Raw genomic sequence first — 20,344 nt, 5'->3', positions numbered from 1 at the left:
GGCCAGCTCTTCTCTTTCCAATTCTTCTCTGAACATCAGTTTCTAGACAGGTGTCACAGGCCAGGCCTATCATGATGCTCCCTGCCATGGGGAGAAGGATAAAAATGGCACAGGGGGACTCATGTGTGCAGAGGTATTCTCTCCAGAGTATCTCAGCTCTGCATCAGGTCTCAGAGTCCACAAGGAAGCCTCCATAGATGGCTGTGCTCATGTCTCTGAACTGGAGGGCAGTAGTAAGGGCTGGAAAGCATGTGTCAAGTATGATAGAAAGACTGTCAACACCAGTAGCTCTCAACCTTCCTAATCCTGTAACCCTAATCCTGTTCTTCATATCTTGGTGACCCCCAACCATAAAATTATTTTCATTGTTACTTCATAACTGTAATTTTGTTACTGTTATGAATCATAATATAAATACCTGATGTGCAGGATATTTGATATGTCATCCCTTTGAAAGTATTGGTTGACCCCAAAGATTGAGAACCACTGATCTACACTGTTCAAAGGCAGATGGCATACTCGTTCTACAGCAGGGTCACCTGTTCAAAGAGTGATTGTCTCAGTCAGCCTCATTTGTCTTTTGTAAGATATCCTTGACCAGCTGACACCAAGAGAGATTCTTAACTTTTACCAGTCACTAACAAAAGGTTTTCTATGAAATAATGTTGTGTACCATTTATGTTTTGAAAGAGTGAAGACCATGTACATGATAATCCTGACAGCTGCCAGCAAAAAAAAAAAAAAAAAGACCCACTGTGTCTGAATATATGGTAATATGCTATAGTCCCAAATCATATTTGGAAAAAATGTCTTGGGACAGCTTAGTGATGACAGAATAAACAAGTAGAAATAAAACAATGTACCTCTACCCCTCAGCACCTATCTTCATCAGCACCAACCTTCATAGCCTCCATCTCTTTCCAGGGCTAACAGTCAAAAACAGGGGGTTTTGTTCTGTCCATTAATATGCTATATAACATAAGTACATGTCAACCTTTGTTTTTAATGGGGGATTGGCATGGAACTCAGTAGACTGCTTGCCACACATGATTCATTCCCTAGCACACGTTTTTCTAAAAACTGGGTATAACATGTGCAGGGTTATAGTGTTCCAGCACTTAGGAGAAGGAAGCAAGGTTAAAAGTTGGGGTCATTCTCAGCTACAGAGTGAACTCAGGTCAGGCCTACACTAGAGGAGACCCTGGCTCAAAAACCACAAACCTACCATGATGATCTTCAGAAAACAGAACAAAACAAAATAATCATTTTTTTCTCCTACTTTTCTTTTGAAATAAATAGGGTCTACTGTAATAGATGTAGCCTCCTAGTGCTCAGGAGATAGAGGCCTACTGAGTTTAAGACTAACCTGGTCTGCACAGTGAGTTCCAGGTTAGCCAAAGCTATGGAGTGAGACCCTGTCTTAAAAAAAAGACAGTTTAGATTTAATTAGTTCTGTTTAGATAACCAGTCGCATTTGTATTGAAGTTTTTAGACCTCCTGTCCCTCTGGACTCATCTAGCCTTTGAGCCCCCTACTTTATCTAAAACAGAATTCAAAGACTAAATACTAAGGAGCACAAGCTCATTGTGCTAAGCAGAGTAACAGTCACATTCCTGGGAACCTTGCAGATGTGATCTATATACCTGTATAGCACGTGAGATAGGGCAGAAGGATTAGGAGTTCAAAACCGTCTGGACTGTGTAGCCAGAGCCTGCCAATAAGCTGGGTGGGAGTGGCTCACACCTTTATTCCCAGTGTTCTGATGGCAGAGGCAGGTGGATCTCTATAAAAGAAAATGTAAGTTTGCATGTTTTCCTGTTATTATGTAATCACTGAAGTTTATCAAACATCCCTCTCCCAGGAAATAAGTTATTCCAGGGAAGAAATTAATTATTCTACCAGAACTTCTAAAGTGTATTTCTTTTAGCCTTACCAGAAATATTCTGGCAAAGAATGTTTAATGCAGCCGGGGCGGTGGTGGCACACGCCTTTAATCCCAGCATTTGGGAGGCAGAGGCAGGCGGATTTCTGAGTTCGAGGCCAGCCTGGTCTACAGAGTGAGTTCCAGGACAGCCAGGGCTACGCAGAGATACCCTGTCTCTAAAAAAAAAAAAAGAAAGAAAGAAAGAAAGTTTAATGCAGGCTGACGCTTATTTTAAAGCAGACACTTCAACTGAGGTTAGATGGTGAAGCTCCTTTGTATTTTCAGCACTTACTGTCATCACCATCATAGTTATTATTATTGTCATTGCTGCCCTCTAATAGGAGATAGAAGGCTTTCTCCTAATAATAGAAGTTACTTTTAAGTATATAAATATTGAACTTTTAGTTGGAAGAAAAAAAACTTCTATTTTTATTAGTACCTAACAGTGGTGATTTTCCTTATAAGTCAGTGATAATCTGATCAATCCCTTTTAAAAGTTTTATGTAGCTTCTTCTGGTTAAAAGCAATATCTTCATAAATATTCCAAAGTATAAGCCATTTCTTTTAATTTTCTTATGAAAATAATGACTTGTGATATCTATTAGAATGTGAGATGTTCACTTCAAATAGGGGAAACAGATTGCTCAGCAGTTAGGAGCATGCACTGCTCTAGCAGAGAACCCTAGTTCAGCTCCTAGCACTCATGTCCAGGGCTCACAACTGCCTCTAACTCCAGCTCCAGGGGCAACCAGTGCCTGTGACCTCTGCAAGCACCTGAAGGAACATGTACTTTCTTCCCACACATAAACACACATACACGGAACTAAAAATGAAAATCCTTCATGGTGAGAAATACAAAAGAGGTACATTTAACACCTATATGAAGCCCTGGTTCAATCGTTAAGGCCACAGAAAGAATAAATACTTTGTGGTTATTTTAAATATGAATATTTATAAAACAGTGAATAATTTTTTCTCCAAATGTACATTACCATAATTCTGTTACCCTTTAATCTATCCTTAGAATGTAAATGAATGTTGGTTATTTACTTCAGAACATGGGTCTCTGTGCTTTCTAGCAGTGCAGCTTGTGTATGCATAGAGAAGTCAGTGCATACATAAATAACCAGGTAGCTTGAGGTCAGTAGTCTAACATAACTGTTTCATTAAGAAAATGCAGAAATATGGATTCTGTAATTCTCTTTTTCTGTCTTTGTTATATATTTCTTATCATGAGAAATTGGAGGGTGAAATATAGTTTAATAATAATATAAAATTAGCCTACAAAACCAAGAGGTATAACAAATGATATCTATGGACTTCTCACTCGTTTATAGTTCAACATCTTCTGGAAAAACAGAACTGTTTATGGCATAAATAAATAAATAAATAAATAATAGTTTTAATGGCAGACTGAAATGCTGTTCATATATTGATATTTTTTTCAGTGTATAGTTTGCAGAGCATGCTTGGGCTGCTGCATTACACTGTGAACTCAAGAATGTAAAATGATGCTAGTTCTTTTTTTTATGTGTATGGTGTTTTACTTTCATGTATATCTGTGCATCACTTCCATGCCGGGTGCTGAGGAGACCAAAAGAGAGTCAGATTCTCTAGGACTGGAGTTACAGATGGTTGTAAGTCACTGTGGGTCACGGGAATCGGTCCTCTGGAAGAGCCTCCAGTGCGCTTAACCACTGAGCCATCTCTCCAGTTTCTGGTGCTGTATTTTAATTCTGTTGCCTTTGCTCTGTGGTCTTCCAAAAGGATTTCCTCTTGAATCCTGTTGGACATGTAGTCTGAAATTCTCGTACTTTTATATTGTTAAATGGGATAAAAGATATTTGTTTAGTAAATATTTCCTTTAAGTTTTAAGTCTGAGTTCAGTTACTGCTTTGATGCAGTTTTGACTGAATCACAATATGTTTAGTAGCTGGCTGAATAAAATGACATCCTATTTCAAAGGATAAATTAAGACTGCTTGTTAGTACCATGTATATGTTTTGATATATGGATGCATCGGATTTGTATTTGTGTTTTCTTTCTGAGGTTATATATGGGGAAGGATATGAAGAAACAACAATATAATGTCTAGGATTTATAACTGCTTTTTAAAAGTCCTATAAAGATCAAGCACAGATAATTGGAAGGATAGTACAGGTAAAATATAGCAACATTTTTTAAACTATATGTATATGTATGTATATATACTGGTATAATACACATTATTGAACAAAAGATAGAAAGTATATAGTTCATCTTCAATGCTGAAAAAGTATTCAGCAAATACAGTGTGTTGTGGGTAGGAAGGGGTAGGTGGGTGGGTAGAACACAGGCTGCACAGGCTGCTCAGTGTGCAGTCCCGTCACAGCTCTGCTCTTCAGGCTCAGTAGCCTGAGCACACTAAGGACTCATTCTCTTCCTCTGTGCAGTGATGGCTTGTTCTGAGCTGCTCCTCCAAAGTCCAAGTGTGGCCTGAGTTCTACCCCTGAAGAGCAAGACAGCCACACTAGTGCTAATGCCCAAACTTCAGACACTTAATACACTTCAAAAGACTTGTCCAGATGGCTTTTGTTTCACTTTATTTTATTAATAATACCAACCATCACACACACACACACACACACACACACACACACACACAGAGGAGACCACTGAGTTTTAGGTGAACATTTTAATTTTATTTTTAAAAGTGAGCCAGGCTAAGCATTATAAGTTTAAGTGGAACCTGCCGAAATGGAAGATTGAAGTGGGTACTGTACTTAAAACATTCAGAGTTAAAGTTCAGAATCACTTATCCCACCAGGAACCAGTGAAGCCTAAACTCAAAATGTGAGATGGTGTGGGTATCAGACAAGAAGAGTAGCTGTCATAAAACACTCCCAACAGAAAATCTTTAAAACATGGAAAATGTCAGAAAAGAAATACTACTGTAAAAAGAACTGGAGGCAGTCTTGACAACTGGACACTGAGACCTGAGAGGATACCTGGGAACCAGAACAGAGGTGACAAAGGAATCAGGGAGGCTGCAGCACAGAAGTTACACAGTTCAAGCACATGGGAGAAAATAGACATTTAAAGTTAACTGAAAGGGCTGGTGCTTAAGTAGTGAGAGCCCCTGCCTAACATGTGCAAGGGATTGGGGGACCCCAACAGCATTAACCCTAAGAGAAGAGGATGCCCTCAGCCGCAGGACTGGGAGAGCTGAGTGTCTACTGTCTCAGAAGGCAGAGTGAAACGATGCAAAATATCTGAAAAGTAAATGTATTGAAAACTCAGATATTGTGAATTCAGAGAGAAGTTAGACATTAGTTACTTGAAGGTGCTTTTCTATAAATGAAGTGTGTGAAGAGCAGTGTAGACATGAAGTCTACAACCCCATTACTCAGACCCATCTTAGGACCTTGAGTTCCACTTGGCCTCTGACCTTCAGCTGGTGGTGACAAGGCCTTTCAACACATTTTGCAGCACTGCCTTGACAAGACCTGTAGTGCTGGCAAGCACCCAGTAGTACTACCTGAAGCTCTTACATACAGTGACAGACACCAAGGCTTGTCCAACACTACAAGAAGCACTAAACAGAAAAAGTGCCATGCCTCACTCCAGGTCCATAGCCCACAGATTCTAGAACAAGCACTGAGTTTTACAAGTCGTCCACAGCATTTCAGTGTTTGGAGGAAAGAGGTCTTTGTGATGTATGTTTGGCTACTGGTTTACTTTATTGTCAAATTAGAAATCTCACATGTTAAGATGCTAAGAGGGGCTTCGCTTTTAGCCACACAATCATTTGGGCCTCTATATGGAGCAGTGCTGCCTTATATCTTCAGGTGGTAGATTGAGGATTTTGGTTAGGAAACATTTCTGTCCTTAGTCATGACAGTATTCAGACATGACTCAGTGTCTTGCCCTCTCTGGGATGTTCAGTTAGGCTCACATGTGCAGACACCCAGCTCCTTCCAGCACACCCATGCAATTCCTCTCTCAGGCTCCCCAGCTCAATGCTCTTTCAGTTGCCAGTGTCTGTCCATTTAATGACAAAACAGTTCTGTTTGTGTGCTGGCTCTTCTTGTCTGTGCCATGACACTCATTACTAGTTTGCAGGATACATTTTATCACGCGTTCTATTGATGGTGCCACTAGCACTGGTGCATCAGCTCAGTAGCTCCTGGGACTAGCATCCTCTCCATGCTGTGTCGTCAGCAAGATGAAACTGCCCTAGAGCTGAGGCAGCTGCCCAGACCATCTGGGATTCTGAACATGAACTGCATCTACTTCATTTAAACTAGTTTTGTAAGAGATCCTGATAAGAGTTTTAACTTAAAAATTAGGAACGTTTTACTTTTTAAAACATAAAGATGGCATTTATTTTAGCTGAATTATTTTCTCAGTATAGTTTATCACTTGAGACTAATTTAGCAGAACATGTTTGTTCTTTTTCGTCCATTATAAAACTTTGTGGTACTTACATTGTTGAAAGGGTGTCTCAGATATAACTGGGTAATGGTGCTTGAGATGTTAACAACCCTACAAACCAGAGAGACACTTCAGCGGATGCAGTCCAGCGTGGAGACCTCAGGGTTCCAGAATCACCCAAGGCTGGAGTTCAAGCTCCACTGTGTACCTTGGATAAATTCCTTAATTTGTTCAGATATAAATAGAAAATGGAAGAAACAGTGGCTATTTGATAGAGAAAACAATAACCGCAAGGCACTTGAAATGGTGCTGGGCAACAATAGTTAGTCCTCCATAAATGTCAGCTGTTAGTCAGCTGTTATCATAGGAGGCTACTCAAGAAATTAAATGCACTCTTACATAACAAAAGGGCTTGTGAAGAGATATAAATAGGAACAGATTTGGTTGGGGTTTTGATTTTTGTTTGGTTTGTTTGGGTTTTTCTGAGACAGGGTTTCTCTGTCTGGCTGTCCTAGAACTTGCTTTGTTGACCAGGCTGGCCTCAAACTTAGAAATCTGACTGCCTCTGTCTCTGTCTCCCAAGTGCTGGGATTAAAAGCATGTACCACCACAACTAGCTAGAACCGATTTATTTTAAAACGATCTTGAATACATGTAATTTGGTTGTCCAGTTCCACTTTATATCAAGTGACTTGAAATATAATTACAACTTATAGTAGATATAAATTACTTTGAGCTAGGTGACTGGTCTATTTTAAGCCACTGTATCAAAGAACCTTCAGCTAGATAAGTTACAAAGAACAAGAGTTCGATACCATAGTTCTGAGATAGAAGGTTCAGGCCACCAGCATCTGGAGGGCTTCCTTGCTGTGTCCCCATGGCAAAGGTGGAGTGTCAGGAAGAAGAGAAAACCCTCTCCCTAGACCTCTTCATAGCAACACTGACCCGCTCGTGACAGGGACCCAGCACCTTCCAAAAGCTTCACCTCTCAACATGTCATAAGAATTATGAAGAAAACACTCAAATCTTAGCATTGGGGATGTGACATTCTAGTATGTGTAATTATTTAACACTTAATGGTTTTGTGTGGGGAATCCATCATTTGACTTTGTTTTTGCTTTCTGGAGTCACTTAGGAACTTAAATAATGAAGCATTAGCCAGAATTCTGGCCTTGTTGGGTGTGATGGCACACGCCTTTAATCATAGCATTCAGGAGGCAGAGGCTGGCAGATATCTAGAGGCCAACCTGGTCTATATAGAGAGTTCCAGGTCAGCCAGGGTTATATAGGGAAACCCTATCTCAAAAAGAAAGAAAATCCTGGCCTAGATCTAATCCAGCTTTCCCAAGAGGAACTAGGCTTTTGTTTCCTCCTTGGAGGAGTTGCACTTCTACTGAGAGAAACACCCCAGAATGCCCAGGCTGAAAATAACCATGACTTTTTCCTTCATTTTTTTCATAGATTGTGGGTTGAATGTTCACAAGCAGTGTTCCAAGATGGTGCCCAATGACTGTAAGCCAGACCTCAAGCACGTGAAGAAGGTATACAGCTGCGATCTGACAACACTCGTGAAAGCTCACATCACCAAGCGGCCAATGGTGGTAGACATGTGCATCAGGGAGATCGAGTCTAGAGGTAAGGCGTTTCAATGAAGGCTACCAACGCTTGGGCGCCTGGGGCTCTCTAGGCGCGTGCCTTGTCTTTAATGTTGCCATTGTCATCAGTGATATGGGGAATGGTGTCAGGAGACATGTGCTCTCACATCTGCAGTGTATTAATGAGCAAGCAGCTTGATTTCAAGGAACATTTAACTGGTTATGGAAAATAGTATTTAGGATACATTAATGGATGATGTCTGCAGTCTGCAAAGATCACTATACAGAGATAGATTCACCTTTCAGGTTTTATGTTCTTCTCATGCCAGGAAGCAAAGGCAGAAATGCCCTGTTAAAACGTCAAGAACAGAATCCTGAGCTGCATCCTAATTATTCTTACCCACTTGGGAAAACAGCCACAGGCCTGCTGATGCAGGCTTTCTGTTATGTAAAAGACTTTATGATGGAATTGGGTGATAAATTATTTCCCTTAAGATTTAATGTTACTTGGTCTAATTAGGCAACATGATGGCCAAATTATAAATATCCAGGTGACAGTAGGTCAGAAGAAAGACTGGAACAGATTCACTTTTGGAGGAGGTGGGAAAAGACTTACAGGCATGTGTGTTTTATTATTTTTTTCTAACACATCCAGCTTGAAGTATGGAGAGATGTTGAAATGTGAAGGTAAGGCATGAGTTAACAGAAAATTAGTTCCCATACTTTATTTACTTTTCAGGTCTTAATTCTGAAGGACTCTACCGAGTGTCAGGATTTAGTGACCTAATTGAAGATGTCAAGATGGCTTTTGATAGAGGTATGTTTTTAAGCAGAGCCATTAACTTAAATGTTTATACTCTGCCAGAAAGTTAGTTTCTTTTGCTACTCTTAGATTAATTATATTATTAATTATGATTATTATATTCTGCAAAAGGTTGTGATAGGCATGGTGGCATACTCCTATGACTCCAACACTTGAGAGGATCAGGTGTTCAAGGCCTTGATTGGTACATAGTGAATTTGAGGCCAGCCTATCTAAAAACTAAGCCAAACAAACAAAACAACAAAATTCAACTTACAGTTTCTTGTCTTTGCGTCAGCTACCTTAAAGGTTCAGGTTTCCTGGTAAGAAAGAAACACAGCGCTTATGGCTATCACCAGCATCTGAATATCTAAGGTTGGCCCAAGTTCATCAAAAGCAGAGCACAATTAAATTTACCAAAACGGACAGGAAAAAATGGACAATGTAGTTTTTCTCATGTCCCAGCCTGAGTTAGCCACTCAGCCCTCCTGTGAAGCTCAGGGTCTAGCTCATGTACAGGAAGCAGAAAGCTTAGCAGAGCTGAAGCTGTGGCATAAGTCCTGCCCACTGTGGAAAGCTCGCTGTCATGTGTTTTGTTTTATAGCTTGCAGGAGGTAAGATAACGTTCTTGTTTGTAGCCCCAACTGGCCTCAAACTTGACATTCCCCTGCCTCTGCTTCCCTAGTATTGTAGGTATGTGCCACCCTCCCCAGCTTAATGGGACTTTAAAAATAACACAAGTTTTGATTTGTGCTGGGTGTGGTGGTGCACCCCTTTATACTCAGGACTGGGAAGGTAAAGGCAGATGGATCTCAGAGTTCAAGGCCAATCTAGTATACAAAGTGAGTTTTAGCATAGCTAGGGCCATAGGGAATTTGCAGGGGTGGGAGGTAATGTTGATTTGTTGCCTGACCACTCCGTTTGTGTTTCCTTTGTACCAGAAAGGTAGCACCAAAGAAAAGCACCTTAAATCCAGAGTTAGCAATTTTTTCCTCTAAGATAGGATTTCTCTGTGTAGCCCTGGCTGTCCTGGAGCTCACTGTGTAAACCACCAGGCTGGCCTCAACCTGAGAAATTTGCCTGCATCTTCCTCCCAAGAGCTGGGATTAAAGGCGTGCACCAGCACTATCTGGCTAAATCAGTAATTTTTAAATTACAGTGTATATCTGTGTGTGTGTGTGTGTGTGTGTGTGTGTGTGTGTGTGTGTGTGTCCTCTCTGTTGGCAGTCTTCTCATAAGCCACAAAGGCAGAAGAGAAAAATAAATTAAATACTACCAACCCAAAAAGGGGAATGTAGGCCACCTAAATGTTTTATGCAAACAAAGATGGTAAAGTATTGATATGTTGTGTACAGATACACATCAAGGAACGTCCTGAATCCTTGCCAAATGAATGGTAAGAGGAATTCCCTTTATCTGAAAGGCAGCAACTGAGCATGTCCACTCCCAGACTGCAATCACAATTCTGAAAAAAATAAGTAAACACTGACAAAGAAACTGAAAATCATGTCAACCACAGAAAGCAATTGAGTGCGACACACTTTTTGTCATTAAACATCGAGACAACTGTTTTGTAACACTGCTAACAGATTTTAAGATTCCCCATGGTTCCTTTGGCTCTACATAGTAGTTCTTTGGGGGCCACGCTGATGCTTCCAGACATGTCCTGCAATCATTCATAGGAATTACATAGAGTTTTAGCATGAGAACCCATGGTGCAAATCATTAAATCAGCCCTGCGCACAAATGTGGAATGTTTAAAGCTGGTGGCTATCATAGATAGCCAAGGAAGTAGCATGAAGTAATCAAGAGTGATCATTTCCAGGAGGCCTAGCTTTCAAACAAGGAATTGAGGAAAGAGGCAGATAGAGAATGCTGCTATGGACCCTTTAGTCCCAGAGTCAAGGTAAAGGCAGGTTTGGGGCAGTCTCTGCTCATCTAGGAGATAGTCAGCAGGTGGAGCACTACCTACTCTAAAAGGTCAGCAGGTGCCAACAGCTTGGCTGCAGTCTTCTTCAGGTGGAACCACAAACAGTATATGGGGGGTACACTGAGAGGTCGTGGCAGAGCCTCATCACAAGAGCCAGGGCTTGTGCTCAGTGAGCCAAGGGCTGAACAGGAGAGAGTCAGAAGAAGGTATTACAGACTGTGCTGCTAAGATGTGCTTCTGCATAGAAAACCAGGACCTGGAGCTCACATTTTAGATTGTTTATAGTGTTTTTAACAGAAAACTTTTTCTTTTCGAGACAGGGTTTCTCTGTGTAGCCCTAGCTGTCCTGGAACTCACTCTGTAGACCAGGCTGGCCTCGAACTCAGAAATTGGCCTGCCTCTGCCTCCCAAGTGCTGGCTGCCTCCCAAGTGCTGGGACTAAAGGCGTGTGCCACCACTACCTGGCTAACAGAAAACAATTTAAAGTGAAACAAATGAAAGGCAGTTTTGTGTGTGTGTGTGTGTGTGTGTGTGTGTGTGTGTGTGTGTGTGTGTGTTCTCATGTCTTTAATCTCAACTCTCAAGAGGCAGAGGCAGGCAGATCTGTGAGTTCTAGGACAACCTGGTCTACATAGTGAGTTCCAGGACAGCTAGAGCTATATAGAGAAACCCTGTCTCAAAAAAATATACATACTTACCTATATGCGTAAATCCTGGGTTTTTTGTTTGTTATAAAGAGATGGCTTGGGGCTGGAGAGATGGTTCAATGGTTAAGAGCACTGACTCCTCTTCCAGAGGTCCTGAGTTCATTTCCCAGCAACCACATGGTGGCTCACAACCATCTGTAATGAGATCTGATGCACTCTTCTGGTGCGTCTGAAGATAGCTACAGCGCACTCGTGTGCATTAAATAAATAAATAAATAAATAAATAAATAAATAAATCTTTAAAAACCAAAAAGAAAGAAAGAGAGATGGCTTAGTGGTAAAGGCACTTGCTATTATGTCTGTCTTGGTTTTGGCAGTCTGGAGTGATCTGATAATATGAACTTCAACTGAGAAATAGCCTCCATCAGATTGCCTCTAGGCAAGTCTGTAGTGCTTTTCATGATTAACTAACAGGTGGGTCCCACCCAGAGTGAGGGAATGCTTTGCCTGGGCTAGTAATCTGGGCTATGTTAGAGAATAAGCTGAGTAGGCTATGAAGATCAAGCCAGTAAGCATCCCTCCATGGCCTCTGCTTTAGTTCCTGCCTCCAGGTTCCTGCCCTGACTTCCTTTCTGTCTTGGCTTTTCCTAATGATAGACTGTAATCTGAGGCCAAATAAACCCTCTCTTCCCCAGGCTGCTTTTGGTCATGGTGTTTCACACAACAATGAAGACCCTACTAGACAGTCCTGACAACCTGACTGAAAGGAGAGAACCAACTCTAACAAGTTGTCCTCTGACTTCCACATGTATTCCATGACACATATGTGCCCACACACATACGTACATATATACATACATACATACATACATATATACATACATACAAAATAAATGGAAATTTTTGAATTCATGTTTTAATAAATAGATATATTCAGCAGCTAGAAAACAAAGGAATAGAATGCCAATATATGTTATTAAACTAAGCTAAGTGAAAGAGCACGTGTTGCATGACCAATACATGTAACATAGACAAACCATGCAGACTGATGGGAGGGATGTATACCCTCCTTTGCGAAGGCCAGAGCAAGGTCATGGTGCTAACAGGTACAGGGACTTTGAGGGGCATAAGAAAGTTCTAAAATCAGGCTATAGTAGTATTCTTATCCTTTGTAAGTACATGAAAAACATTGAATTATATACTTTAAATGATTTAGTTATATCATGAAAATTCTATCAATCAAATTTTAAAGCAGGTTTTAAAAGAATTGTCTTAATAATGATGTCTATAGTAAACCCAAGAGTAGGCTCCTAGCTTTCTGAAATCTCTCTTGTGCTGATTTAGTCACTGAAAAGTGACATTAAGTTGCTGCCACATGCCAGGCACTGAGTTCTTTACTATAATTTGATAGTTAGCCTATGTTCTTGGTCCTTGCATCTGTGTCGGACTTAAAATAAGTGCACAGTAGTTACTGATTTCACTTTCATACGTTCCATGAAGGAAAGTATTAATAAGAAGAAAACACAGCACAGCCTGGTAGAGCAAGGGACAAACACTACAGTTAGGAGAAGCTTCCCAAGGAGAAATGTGCACGCTTGTGCTAACCTGTGGATCAGCACAGAGCAGCTGTACAGGTTGAGTAGCAAAACCCTAACAGCAAGCACTGCAGCCTGGAGAGGAGTGAAGACGCTGGTAGAGTGGACCCTGCTGGTGCGCAGTCTGAACCCTACCTGCTCCACATACAGTAGAGCTCAAAGAATGGTGACCTTATTTCCCAGGCTAAAGACTGGTGAAGTAGCTGGCCTGTGTACACTGGGAAGTGGTCTGTTTATACACACTGGAACAATGGGGTTTTAGACCCTGGGAACAGAGGGATACTTGAATCTAGAGTCTTCATAGAAAATAATTAATAGGTATTGGAACAGGAACTCTGGCAAAAAGGGGAAGGAAAACAAAAACCACCCTCACTGTTTCTTCCTGGCTTCAGTGCTGATGATCCCTGCCTGTAGTCCCCTTCTTCAGGTCCTTAGGCCAGGGCACCTGCATGCTTTCTAGTGTCTCCTCCAGGGACATTGCCTTTGGTTTCCAGAAAGCACTCTATCCTGCTTTATCCGGTCTTGACCATGGCTTTACCCTGGGTGAAAGAGACACTTAGAAGCTGACTCACAATCGACCGGGAGTTTAGAAAGGCTGAAATACTCTGCATTTTCAGAGTCTGGATTTTGTAAGGGCTTTTATGGAGCACTTTTAGAGTTTCAGAACAATTTGGCTGAAAGTGCTGATTTCCTTTGCAATCTCTCCCTCTGGTATCCATTCCCAAGGTCACTGTTACTACATTGATTTTGAGATGTTATGTTATGTTATGTTAGCCCAGGTTGGTCTAGAACTCTTGACCTTCCTGTGCCTACCTCAAGCACACTGGGATCCAGGCATGCCCTATATTGTCTGTTTTAGCATCTTGTATTTAGTATCATATATTTGTTATCATTGATAGCCTAACATTGATACATTATTGACTAAAACTCAAGAGTTTACACTGGGCTATCTCTGTCAGCATCACAGTATCGTACAGAATAATTTCACTAACATAAAAATCCTCATACTCTACCTGTTTGTCCCTTCTTCCCCCAAATACTTAGCAACCATGAACCTTTTTGCCTTTTCCAATTGGAACTGTATATCACAAAGTCATTTTAGACTGACTTCTGTCCCTATGCATTGATGGTTTCTTTTGTGTATGTCTTTTGTAGCTTAGCAACTCATTCCTTTTTCATTCCTAAAGTTTGTTCACCTGTGCACACATTTGGGCATGCAGATACACACATCTAGCAAGGAAATAATACTGATTAAGTCTTAAGTAGATACAGATTCAGATTTTATAACAAATATAAATACAGGCAGTGCTGGACCCGTGAAGACAGCCTGCTTCCAAATGTGAGCGCCCACAGCTCTCCCTGGCTTCCGCTCTGTAGTGCCTCTCTTCTCACTCGAACACCTCCAGAGGCGCGTGGGCGTTCTGTTCTGCTTCCCACCTCTCACTGCCTCCTTACATGGGGCCCTGCTCAGGCAAGATCCAAATGTTACCTCTATGAAGCCCGGTGTGAGTGAGATGGGATGGTCATCATCGTTATTGTTGGTTTACATTTATTAATTGGGGGTGGTGCGTGTTGGAGGTCAGAGGACAGCTTGAAGGAGTGGGCCTCTCACCTTCCACCATGTGGTCTCTGGGGTCAAACTGGGTTGGCAGGCCAGGCCTGTGCTCTCTTTTGCAAATCATGCTTCTATAAAGCAGAAAGAAAGCAATACTGCATTATTCCCCTGAGGATTCTCAGGTAATTAGGAAATGTAAAAGCTATTTCCACCCCAGTCTGCACACATACACACAGAGCTGAGCAAGGAAACCAAGTAGCTTGAAGAGAGAAAAATCTGAAAAGTTTTACAGAAGTGGGCCACTCATGCATATCATGTTTCATGCTGAATTTGATCTTAGAATCTGAAGTGTTGGTTGCTAATAATGAAAATATGGGGGTTTTTATTTGCTTGTTTATTTTTTGTTTCTTAAATAAAAATCACTTAACTCACAAAAATATCACAGGTAGAGTTTCAGGTCTACTTGAGCATAGACTTGTCCGGTCCCAAGCTCCACAAACTTCTGTACAGTTAGAATAAAATACATTTTAATTAATTTAAAAAAAAAAACTGGAGTGTTGCCTATCTTTAAAATGTAGTCATGCACAAATCATGTTAAAATGATACAGCTTAAGAATCCAATGTTTACTTTTGTTTCTTTTACAAGATGGTGAGAAGGCGGATATTTCTGTGAACATGTATGAGGACATCAACATTATCACTGGTGCACTTAAACTGTACTTCAGGGATCTGCCAATTCCTCTCATCACGTACGATGCATACCCCAAGTTCATAGAGTCTGCCAGTAAGTACACGGGCTCTGGAGTCCAACACCTGACAAGCCACCTCTTTTCAGGAACTGCTTCTCCTGCTAAGTGTTGTCAGTGAGGTTTTAAGTACATCCCCTGCAGCTCTCGCCACAATCGGTGTATCCACAAGCACTTACGCGCTCTAACCCAGATGATGTTCTTAGTTTCCATACTTACACCGTGCACAGACCGTCAGAGTTCACAAACAAGCACTGGCCCATCAGTTACGCTTCTGGTACTCAGGGGTTCATATCAACAAGAAATTTGTTTTGTTTTGCTTTGTTTTCAGAATTGGGGAGCTGAACTCAGGCCTCATTACTCATATTCTTCAGCCAAAGAAGTATTTGGGTTTTTTGTTGTTGTTGTTCTTGAGGGTTTTTTGTTTGTTTGTTTTTGTGGTTTTGGGGGTTTTTGTTTTTGTTTTGTTTGTTGGTTGGTTGGTTGGTTGGGTTTTTTTGGGGGTTTTAAAATTCTAGTTAAGAAGAAAATGGCTCATTTGCAAACTTTTATTTCTGTTTCAAAACTCATACCTGTAATTCATATCTTACTCTTTAAAGAAGAGAAAGTTTCTGAGTATTGGCATCTTTTTTTTAAGAAAAGATTGTCTATTTCTGCCATTTTGCTTCTGTCTTTAAAACCATATGTCTCTAAAAAATTTGGTAGATAATACTTGAGTGCCCGAGAGAGAAGAGGGGCTGCTGTCCAGGGGAGAATCTGGCCAGCGTGGTGTCAAAGAGACAGTGCATTTTGGCATGTTCCAACTAGAACCCGTTGGAAATTCGGGGTGCCTCTTTCTGCAACCACAGATTCATCCAGGTCATCATGTTCATTGGACATCTGAAATTACAAATGGAGCTATCCCCAGACCTCCACCACTCCCGGTTGTCTGCACCCCAGCCTTAATCATTCCTTATTCTCCCTTTTCGCATACATTCCCCATCAGGAAACCTTAAGAGCTCTATCTTCAAAATAGACTCAGAATAAGATACTTTCACACTGCTGCCATCTGCACAATGCCTGCTGTAGGCCCTGGATTCTGTCTACTGGGATGTTCTTCCTGCTGTTCTTCTTGACCTTCTGTAGTCCTTTGTGCTTCTCATGGCAGCTAGAGGAAAGGGAACTGTAGAAATTAAGCATTAGGGCCAGTGAGAGGGTCAGGGAGTAAAAGGCACTTGCCACCAAGGCTGACAACCTGAGTCTGACCTCCAGTACCCATAGGGTAGAAAGAAGTGACCTCCATGATGTGCCACTGTACTCACACATGAAAAATAAGTAACGTGGTTAACTGAGCATTGGGTTACATAACTTTCCTAACCTTACTGTTCGGATTTGACACAGCTCACATGAGAAGAGTTCTGTAGCCACATCTGCTACACTCTCCCTCACTTTTACAGGCATGCTCTGCTCTACCTGCACATAGCTCAGCAGTGACCACCTTCCCTTCTCGTCTCATTCCTTCAGGTCTCTAAGGTGCCTTTACTCAGGACATTTCCCTCACATTGAGCTTTTTCCTGACCACGATTTGAAATCCAGGCACCCAGCACAGCATGCTTTGGGCTATCTCACAGCACCTGCCTCATTCTTGTGCACTGTAGCCTGGGATGCTGGCCTCAGTGTTTGCTGTCAGCCCCTTCAGGAGGAAATAACTCTCCTGAGCTAGCACACCAGTGCTCTCCACAGCTTCCCACTGTCTCAAGCTCCTCCTGGCCAAGATTAATTGTAGAAGTTAAAAGGAAAAACCTGCTTTTAATTTCCAAAGTCATGTTGCTTCAGATTAATTGGCCCTATGCTGAGTTAGCTTTCCATGGTAAACAGAATTTCATTTTCTTCATTCCAGAAATCAAATTACTGCATTTCAGTGTCTGAGAAAATAGCTGTGTTGTGAATAGATAAACCCCTTAAAGTCCCCAAGGTTTGCAGTTCATGCATCATCCTGATAGCAAAAGACAAAACACATATTCTTTATTATAAAGAAATGAACAGGGAATTGAGGAAGCTTTGGATCAAAACTGTAGAGTAGTCAAAGGTTTTTTTTTGAACTAAAAGGCTTCAGTCACTGATCATATACATTCTGACAATCGTTAGATCTGTTTGGTCATGTTTAAGCCCAACCTTTGTTCTACACTGTACCCGGGATACAATGTCATTGAGCTGGACTGTTTATTGTTAGAGCCAGAGTTTCAGTCTTCTGTCTTAAACACTGGACACAGGCAGATGGAGTCTTCCCAGCATTTCAAGGCTGTCGTGTTGATTAGGACTCGACAGTGTGAGGGCCTGAGACCAGCGTTTAAGACACTCCTGTAACCAGAGCGCTGGCTGGTATGCTGTGGTGCTCTTCAAGAGCACACAATTCTGACAGCATCAACTCCTTGTGTTACAGGTGTGATTGATAGCTCGAGCAGAGTTCTTACAGAAAGTGGCTGGTGTGTGGGCCCTTAGTGCAGCTCTCAGATGACCAGCTGGAGATCTTCCTTCATAATGGACTCTTTTAGAAGAACCCCCTTATCCAAGATCCCACCATAGCACAGCACACTTAGAGTTGTGTGCAGTGTGTTTCTTCAGAACATATTCTGAAAAATGGAGAGTCCTCATGCTTTGAAGAGAGGCTTCATTTTGTTATATAACTCTAAGTATAATAAATACAACAAGCAAATGTTAGATGATACAGTTCTTGACTAAGAAAAATGAAGAGCTGGCATATTGCTCAGTGGTAGAGTGCTTGCCTAGCATGTATGAGGCATGGGTTCTTCCCATAACACTCGAAAGAAAAACCATGTCGATGGGCAGTGGTTGTGCATACCTTTAATCCCAGTACCTGGGAGGCAGAGACAGGTGGATTTCTGAGTTTGAGGCCAGCCTGGTCTACAGAGTGAGTTCCAGGACAGCCAGGACTACACAGAGAAACCCTGTCTTGAAAAAAGGGGAAAAAAGGGAAAAGAAAAGAAAGAGAAAACCAATGTCATTAAACAATGTCAGGAAGTCTTTGCCAGGAATCATAAAGGGCCGTGGGCTACCTTGTCTTGTATACTGCAAATGAATTTCTAAATATCCTGGGCAATATGTATGCTGTTCTCAGATGAACTCTTTAGGGTGTGTAAGGCTTTGTTTGTGTCTCTACATGTATCTGGATTTGATAGAGCTGCATACACAATATCTAGTGTATCCACTTTCCTCAAGTGACAGACCATAAGACTCTCAAGGGGAAAAGGCCCATTAAACTGGATTGCCACACTGAACCTAAGGTGGCCATGGACAGCTGCATTTTGGCTATGGGAAACCATTTTCACTAGCTTTACAGAAGCATCCCAGAAGAGCGCCCCATGAGCATTCACATCAGTTTTCTGCTAGAGCATATCTCTCTCCTTGGTGTTGTAGAAATTATGGACCCTGATGAGCAATTGGAGACCCTTCATGAAGCACTGAGATCGTTGCCGCCCGCCCACTGCGAGACGCTCCGGTACCTCATGGCACATCTCAAGAGGCAAGTTGCAGCTCATATCTTACTGCTGTATTACAACCAAATCTCAAGAATAAAATTAAGCAAAAGGTAAAAGAAAGGTCACGTTTTATTGAGAGAATGCGTAGGTGCATAGCAACATTGTCTTTTGAGAAATTGTGCTAGTTGGGAAAGGATGCTAAAAATATTGTGCACTGCAGTACCATGTGCCAGCCTCATCCTGACATCCCTGCACTGCAGTTCTAGGATCTGCTAGTAAGTATGCTAGTGTTCTGTAGACATTGGTGAACATTGCCTGGATGGGGAAAGGGTTGCTGCTGTCAGCTTGTGAGGCAACTCATTTTTCTTTGCTTATTGTTCCAAGTAAGCACTTGAAGCTTGGCGTAAGCAGTTTGGATTTTTTAACAACTGCTTGAACTGCTGTTACCAACATGGAAAGTGCATAAACAGTGATGGAGTAGGGAAGAATTGGTCAATTTGAAGCTAGGATGGGATTGGTGATGATCAAAATTTCCAGTTATGTGATGTCAGTGGACTTAGGGCTTCAAACAGTAAAATCAATTAGAAACAAAAATTCTGTATATGCCCCAAAATATGTTTCAGTCACTCACAGATACCTGTTCCTTCCCTTTTTCCTTCTTTCCTTCCTCTTTCTTCCTTCCTTCCTTTCTTCCTTTCCTTCCTTCTCCCTCTTCCACATCCTACTCCATCTTCTCTTTGTCTTGCCATGTAATCCTGGCTGACCTGTATAGACCAGGTGCATCTCCAACTCAGACATCTGCCTGCCTCTAGAGTTAAAGGTGTGAACCACCACGTCCAGCTCTTTCCCACTTTAAAGGCATCATGTTCAAACTTCCTTTGAGTATGTTTACAACTAATGCCACTTGTAAATTAAAGTTTGCTTCATATTTGGCGTTAGTTAAGTGTTCTATAATAAAACTAGTAGCTCTCTGTCTGTGCTGTTGCTGTGGGATAAAGGGAAGAGATACAGACCCTGACCTCTCTGAACTGTGAGCCATTCTTCCCTGCCTGCATGATGCTCTCTTAGACACTCAGAGTTCACCTTGCCTAAGGGAGCCACAGAGACAAGGGAAAAGGGGGGTAGACCTTCTCCTCCTCTGCCCCCTCCTCCTTTTTGGAAATGTGTCTGGCCAAGGGGATCCACAAACATCTGAACTCACACAGTCCAAATGTGAGCCCCAGCAATCACCAGGACTTCATTTATCAGTATGACTTACTTCAAAAGAAGTCGCATCCCTTGAGGTTTCAAAGAAGCATGGAATAATAATTTAGAAGAGCTGGCCAGTGGGCATACCTTGGCTGTGGCTCTGGTTTCATTTGGGTGTCCAGACTTGCTGAAGAGCATCCTCTATCACTGACTCATCTGTGTTTTGCTGTGTTTTTTCAGAGTGACTCTTCACGAGAAGGAGAATCTGATGAGTGCAGAGAACCTTGGGATCGTGTTTGGCCCAACCCTCATGAGATCACCAGAGCTAGACCCCATGGCTGCCCTGAACGACATACGCTATCAAAGACTGGTGGTGGAGCTGCTTATCAAAAATGAAGACATTTTATTTTAGAGTTTTGATTTGAGGAGAAAAGAAATGGTTTACAGATGAAGGAATGTTTTCTAGTAAT

The 20,344-nt window shown here is 41.7% G+C and overlaps 1 protein-coding gene across 7 annotated transcripts in view; it reads left to right on the top strand.

The window, feature by feature from the left end:
- Positions 1 to 20,326, top strand: part of Chn1 (chimerin 1) — a 164,166-nt gene extending 143,840 nt beyond the window's left edge. For 6 of the 7 annotated variants that reach the window (XM_031370637.1, XM_031370639.1, XM_031370643.1 and 3 more), the window contains 5 exons: positions 7,799 to 7,972; positions 8,672 to 8,749; positions 15,108 to 15,245; positions 18,625 to 18,730; positions 20,115 to 20,326. In XM_031370637.1, the coding sequence (XP_031226497.1) occupies positions 7,799 to 7,972; positions 8,672 to 8,749; positions 15,108 to 15,245; positions 18,625 to 18,730; positions 20,115 to 20,286 (668 nt within the window). In that variant the 3' untranslated portion in view covers positions 20,287 to 20,326. Of the gene's footprint in view, positions 1 to 7,268; positions 7,390 to 7,798; positions 7,973 to 8,671; positions 8,750 to 15,107; positions 15,246 to 18,624; positions 18,731 to 20,114 lie in introns of those variants that run through there. The other variant, XM_031370644.1, reaches the window with a different exon arrangement.
- Positions 20,327 to 20,344: the final 18 nt, after the last annotated feature.

This window comes from Mastomys coucha, unplaced genomic scaffold, assembly GCF_008632895.1.
Source record: "Mastomys coucha isolate ucsf_1 unplaced genomic scaffold, UCSF_Mcou_1 pScaffold15, whole genome shotgun sequence".
NCBI lineage: Eukaryota > Metazoa > Chordata > Mammalia > Rodentia > Muridae > Mastomys > Mastomys coucha.
The sequence above is the reverse complement of the archived record's forward strand: the minus strand, read 5'-3'. Positions and strand labels throughout refer to the sequence as shown.